At 41.6% G+C, this 7,014-nt stretch overlaps 1 protein-coding gene across 1 annotated transcript; it reads left to right on the top strand.

The window, feature by feature from the left end:
* Positions 1–309: 309 nt before the first annotated feature.
* On the top strand, positions 310–5,926 carry RSPH1 (radial spoke head component 1). Its single transcript, XM_075714138.1, has 8 exons — positions 310–360; positions 955–1,068; positions 1,190–1,295; positions 2,464–2,554; positions 2,792–2,927; positions 3,226–3,297; positions 5,072–5,288; positions 5,727–5,926. Exons 1-8 carry the CDS (start codon positions 310–312, stop codon positions 5,924–5,926), a joined length of 987 nt encoding a protein of 328 aa, XP_075570253.1.
* The last annotated feature ends 1,088 nt before the right edge of the window (positions 5,927–7,014 follow it).

The raw sequence follows: 7,014 nt of genomic DNA, 5'->3' as shown, positions 1-7,014 counted from the left end.
ACTTCCGCGCCGAGAGCCACCAGGCAGCCCGGGAGGGGTAGCCCGGGAGGGGTAGCCCGGGAGGGGTAGCCTGGGGTGGGCAGCCCGGGAGGGGCAGCCCGGGGGGGGCAGCCCGGGGGACATGCCGGGGCGGCGGGACCCTCCGCGGCCGGTGATGGCGCCGGCCGCCCGCGCTCCCCCTCAGAACACCCCCGCGGGGCGGGGCGGGGCGGGGCGGGGCCGGGCGGGGCCGTTGCCCTCAGCACCCGGGACAGCAGCGCGAGCCCGCCCGCGCGCCCCGGTTGCCACGGTGACGGCGGCGCCGCGGCCATGTCGGACCTGAGCTTGGAGGAGACCGAGGAGGCCGAGGCCGACTTAGGGGTCCGCCGGGGCGGTCGGGGTGCCGCTGGCGGCTCGGCAGCACCAGCGCAGGCGGTCCTGCCTCCGTCTGCCGGCCCCTGCCGGGAGCATCCGCCGCCGAGGGCGCTGGGGAGGAGCGGGGCGGGAAGCGGGGAAGCGGCTCACGGCCACGGGCGCCTCGGGCAGCGGGTGGGGGAGCGCCAGCGGGGAAGGGAAGAGTGAACGTTACCGGTCACGGTGTCTTAAATATTGTACGTGGTCCGTGCCGAGCCTGGGAGAGCTCCCGAGGTGCTTCCTCCAGGCAGGGGAGTTTCGGAAGTGGGGCTGCCACCATTTCGGTTGGGACCTGCCTAACTGTCTCCGCTGGATGAAAACAAGTCATCCGTACTTTCCAGTGGTGTGTCAGGAAGGGAGGAAAGCCTCTGGGTGCCAGGATCTGATGGAAGTGTCTGCATAAGCAGTACATCTGTTGGCCAGGTGCTCCCGCAGTCTCTGATTCAAGCCAAATCGGAGCAGCTTTGAACAAACACCCGTTTTCCTCTGTCTAATGAGGTTAGATTCAGTCAGGTCTAGCCCTTCTCAGCGATTTTTTTTTTTTTTCTCACATTTCATCAGGAGTATGATGGTGAACGCAATTCAGAAGGTGAGCGACATGGACGTGGAAAAGCACATCTGCCCAATGGTGATACATACGATGGAGAATATGAACATGGTTTCAGAAATGGACGGGTAAGACAGTGACAGAAGACAGCAGTTGTGCCTATGTTTCAGCAGTTCTGTTAGTTTGGGCACTATATTGAAATAAGAGTGAGAACTGACAAGTATTTTATCTATACCAAATACATTTCAGGGGACCTACAGATTTAAAAATGGTGCTTGCTACATTGGAGAGTATCTTCAAAACAAAAAGCATGGCCGGGGTATTTTTTTTTATCCAGATGGATCAAAATATGAAGGTAAAACACTGAACACAACTGCAAGGATTTCTGTAACTGAAAGGACACATTCCCCCCCCTCACCACATCCTCCATCCCCCAAATGCAAGGAGATAGTGAATTGGAGAATGTATTATTTTAAGAAGCTAAATTTGCTGCAAAATGTTTTCCTTTTATTCCTTTTTTACTACAAGCTCTGAGAAGTGTGGGTTTTATTTATGGGGATTTATGTCAATTATTGTGAGAAGTGTGGTATTTAGTAGCGGTTTATTCTTGTCATGTCCTCCTTTCAAGTGGGGTGTTCTGAGTCCTGAGAAATATTGATTATCTTTTACAAATCAGTGCAATCTTGGTAGAAGAGAGTAGAGTTACTTATTTCTGAATGATGATTAGAAATAAAGTATTTTAGGACTTTATTAGGTGCATCCTTAAAAAATAGCCTACTGACTAGAGCACTTACTCGGGGGTTGGGATGCCTCTGAATTTTGAAGTTGAGACTCACATTGTTTCTCTTCTTTCAGGAGAGTACCCAAAACACTCTGAATATCAGTTGGGCTCCAAGGGACAATATTTACCCCCCTCCTTTCTAAGCTAGGCAAGAAAGGACATTCACATTGTGAGGGCTAGAAGCAGAGAGCAAAAAGAGCAGGCCAATCTTGCCTTACAGGAGCATATGCATGTATGATTTTTTTTTTTTTTAAATTTCTTTTATGTTTGAATAGAAGAGTAATTAAGACACATCTAGCATCCTTTTGAGTATATATGCCCCCTGACTGACAGGACAATTTTAGCAAATGAGTCAAACTAAAGTAGTCCCTCTTTTTACCTGAGTGGAAGTGTCACATTATCTGATGCAACTGTAATACATGTCCAAATTTAAAGATAGGATCATGATGGTTTCTTGTGTTCATAATGATAATGGAGAGTGATAAGAGACAGACCATGATGGACAAAATGAGAGGGAGGTCAGGCATCTGCACAAATATGTGTGGAGACGGACAGAGAGAAGAAAAAAGAGCAAGGTCTTAGAGTAAGGAACAGTGTAAGGAATGGTAATGAATCACAACAGTGTCATAACTTTCTTTTCCTTCTCTAATAATTCATGTATGATAACTTTACAAACAGACCACTCTATCACGCAATGAAATACACCACGTCTCACTCTGTTTTTGTCATATTCTCATTGAAGGAGACTGGGTGAATGACCAGAGACATGGCTATGGAGAGTATATGTATGCAAATGGAGACACCTATACTGGAGAATGGTTTAACCACAATAGGTTTGTTTCATTCTTTCAGTGATGTTTCAAGTCACCCGATGGCATTAAAATGCAAAGGTTATTTTCAAAGTGTGGCTGACTGCAGCAAATCAAGTGCTACTGGATGACCTTGGCAATTTAATCCAACTTGAGTCATTTCAGCTACTTAAATAATACAGTTTTAATGCCTTAAGTATAACAACATCCTAAATTCTTAATATTCAGTAATATAAAGCAAAATTATTATTTTCTCCTTAGGCACGGGCAAGGTACATATGTCTATAAAGACACAGGATCTAAGTATGTTGGTGGTTGGGTAAACGGAAACCAGGAAGGAGAAGCTGAACTTATCCACCTAAACCATAGATATAAGGGCAAGTTTTTGAATGGAAATGTAAGTGTGCTGGAAAACTCTCTATTCATCTGAACAGTTAGCATGGAATTGCCTTAATATGATCTGTTTCCACTTAAAATAAGAAGCTAAGTTCCTGATCTTTTGTTGGATTTCTTGTACCACAAGTGTAACATGAAACTGAATTCATCTGTAGGACAGAATGCCAAGTTTCTCTGCAACTTTGCTTTCAAACTACATTAACTATTGTATGAATTCTGTAGTAAAGCATGTTTTACATTTATATGCTTAGAATGTACTAACTTTATAGTTCTCCTGACTTCTTTGTATCTTTGTGCAGCCTGTAGGTCATGGCAAATATGTCTTTGATATTGGATGTGAACAGCATGGTGAATACATACAATCAGAGCAGGTAAAAGAAATAGTGGAAATTATACTGAATACCAGAGTACTCAGTAAATCAAATCTATTGTTGAGTAATCTATAAAATGTCTTATAGATACTAATGTTAAAGTAGATCTAACCAGTCAACAAAGGGTAGAAACTCAGGGATTCTTAAGAACTAAATGAGGTTTTATATTGCTTTTTTCTTTAGCTTCTCTACTGTGTAAGCTTTGACAAGTACAAGGTGTGATTTTTGCGCTACTTGCAGACAGGAGTCCTTTCTGCTGAAAGTTTAGAAGAATCAAGACCATTTGAAATTTCAAACCACAGAAGAATGTAGATGTATTTTTCTGTATATTTAGCCTGTATTCCACTCTGTTCTGAACACCAGAAAACAATGACAAATATTTCGTCTTACATTTCTCAGTTGCTTGATGTTATGCGTACAAATGGTAATTACCAGCAGATTCGTGTTTTGGAGTCATATCCCATTGTTGTCCTGGTCCTGTTAGGAGCTTAATGTCCACAGCTCCTAATAATTGTAGGGAGCAGCTGGGATCAGGGCCTGTTTTTCCTTCTCTTTCATGCATGAATGTTGTGAAATGTTTCTTATTAATATGGTGCCAAGTAGGTATAGAAATAAGAAATGTATCTTAGTATTACTGGTTTGATTTCAAGAAAATATACCACATTTTATCTTAGAAGTTTGCTACCTCTGTTGTGTGACACTTTAGTTCCCATTACACACTCTTTGAAAATTCTCCAACGCAGCAATTGTTTCTTAAGACAAGGACAAAATAATAACAATAATAAATTCCTATCGTTAATGATAGAGATTTGCAAACTATGGAGACTGTTTTGCTTTTCTGGTGAAAAGCAAGAGATCCTCAAATTAAGTATCAGATTCATATGACTATCCAAAGTGATGTGTATCCTCAGTTCAGTTGGAAATTGTTGGATGTGCTGATTTTGAAACATTAGGCTATTGATGTGGGAGTTTAAACATGAATTTAAGAACCCAAGGTTAAGCACTTGGCTTCTGAAAATCATTACTCTCAGGAACAATAATTTTTTCTCATGCGAATGCTGTAGTGACTGTGTAAAGCAAGGGACAGTGCTGTCACTAAAGTAAGATTAAATTTTGCCTCTTTTCTTTAGTTGAAGTAATTGCAGAACAAGGCCCATTTAAAAAAAAATAAAGAAATTAGCTTGCAATACAGATAATGATTCCATTACTAAGGCTCATTCATATTTGGAAAAAAATAAAGCATGATTTTTTAAATAAAAAATATTGTCTTAAAATTTCAAAAACCATCAGCTTTGTGCAGTACCTTACTGATCCTGAGATCCATTCCAAGGTCTTCCCTAAGCAAAGATTGAGGCAGAAAGAGCTGTTTTACCACTCTATTCCTCTGTGAGATCGACAGTGTAGCATCTACTAGACAGAGCATCAGGTCTTATTTGCCACTGTTATCCTGTAGACAGGCATAGAAGATGAGACATAATTGATAGGCCTCTCACAGCCATTCTGTTTAAGGGAGAGACAAAATTTTACCTTAAAGAAAGCAAGCTGGCAAGCATTGCTCATTAGTAATAGTCAACTGACTTCATCAAGGTTCAAAGTGTAATTCTCTCCCAAGATTTGTGGCTGCTGAAGTTCCTCCACCTGTAAATACTTTAAAAGGCCATGTCATTGCCGTTTTGAGCCCGGATAAAGAGGTTTTAGTTTACAAAACTGTCATCTTAGTTACTCCCTTAATACCTGTAAGATGAGATGCTGGCTTTCATGAGTTGTCTTCTAGGATAAAGGAGAAGAAGAAGAAGAGGAGGAGCCCTCATTACTTGTTGTACCAAAATGGAAAGTATCAGAAATTACCAAATTAACACTCTGGACTCCCCATGGGGAAAACCCACCTCCTCCCAGAGAAGCCTCCCCAGTGGCAGCACCAGCAGCAGAAGCCGTGGAAGAAAGAGCAGCAGCGGCAGTAACTGAAGAGGATAAAATACCATCAATTGCAGGTTTGTTCTGCTGGATAGCTGGAAACTCCATGCTTTGACTATCCCCTGAAACCGTGTTTTTCATGTTTAATATCAAGTGGTGTGAGAGATTGGGTTTTTTGGTTTGTTTTTGGTTTTCCTCCTATAATTTACCACATATTGATTGTCAGGAACTTCCAAGGCTGTTCATAAACTGCACAATGTATATATGTCTGTTTTATCTCACATAGCATAATGAGATAAAACCATGTTGGGAAGCCTGCGAATCTTTTTAGTCTATATCATGGCCTGTAATACAAACTTGATTATAAACAGTTACAGAAGATTTTGTGGGATTTCTCATGTGAGTAAAGACTGCAGACTTCAGTAGGGTTTATTGACTACTGCATGAAAACAGTGGCTGAGTGCAAATTTGTAAAAATGAATTTTCTTTGGTATTTCTAATTTCTTGTATTTCAGTCACTGATGAGTCTGCTGAGGGTAGGGATGATGAGCCTTCTCTTCATGAAGTATTCAGTGAAGTTTTTAGTGCAGCAGGGGATGCAGAAGAGGAAGATGAGGAAAGCAGAGAGGAAGAAGAAAACAAAGATCAAGAGGATCAAGGTGAGGAATGGGGCATGCGTGCTCATTCTTCAATTAGCAATCAGGGTTTGAAATGATGTATGTCAATCCGCTGAAGTCATGCTGCTGCTGAGAGGTCCATTATCAAGCTGAAGAGACGATGGGAATCTCAACCTTCCGTAAGGGGGGCAGTCCTCTATAGGTGTAAACTGTTTTTGAGTAGTCAAGTTCGTATACTGTAACAGTACAAATTAGAAGTGACACTTCTGTGCAGCATTATCTATGCATGTACAGTTGACAGCACTTGCAGGGCTGAGTTTGTAAGTGATTGCATCTGCAAACTTTTTTTTGTACAAAAATGACAGAGAAAATTTCAGACCCTGGGTAATTCAGGGGGTTTTGAGCACTCCACTTCTCTTTCATGAATGGAACTGTGTATTCTTATTCTCTCAACTGCAGTTAAAAAGCAGGCAAAACAAATCTGAAGAAACAAATTTTAGGTATTGTTATGCATTATGGTTTGAACAGTCTCTGGTTGATTTGTTTCTCTTACAAACCAAAGATATTTGGAATTCAGATGCTCAGGTTTTCTTCCAGGCAGTTCAGAAGCCTGTTTTAAATACAAAATTACTAAGAAGCAACAAAAGGTTGTATCTGTGTTTACTTATATTTAGCCTGTAGGCCTCCACCCAATTGTGGTGTTTGTATTTATTAAGTGTTAGCATTTGCAAGCTTACATATCGGATGTATGAAAACATAAGATAAATTTATCCATTTGTAATCAGTCCATTTTACAATAAATCAAAGCAAAGCACTATCCATAGGGATCAGAAAGACTATTAAACTGTGTGAAAATGCCTGGAGGTACACACTAAACATTTAGGTCAGCTCTTGGAATGGAATTTTCATAGTTTATTTGCTCTCATTTTTTACCCATTACCTCTGAAAGTGCACTCCTGCTTCAGGGCAGACTAGCCAGCTAGCTGATCTGGTGTACAGGACTGACATCTTACAGGATCCCTGGGCTTGGATCAGATCCAGCAGAAATCTAAGCAGGTTTCCTGCATAGCTCTGCTTTGGATTTGGCAAAAGTTCATTGAGCCTGGTTTGTCTCAAAGTCTCTTGGACTCAAATAACTATTTTTGACTGAACTTGATTCTAACAAATTTTCTGGCCTACCACAATG

This window comes from Pelecanus crispus, chromosome 1 (genome assembly GCF_030463565.1).
Source record: "Pelecanus crispus isolate bPelCri1 chromosome 1, bPelCri1.pri, whole genome shotgun sequence".
NCBI lineage: Eukaryota > Metazoa > Chordata > Aves > Pelecaniformes > Pelecanidae > Pelecanus > Pelecanus crispus.
Note: the sequence above shows the minus strand (reverse complement) of the source record. Positions and strands in the feature narration are given on the sequence as shown.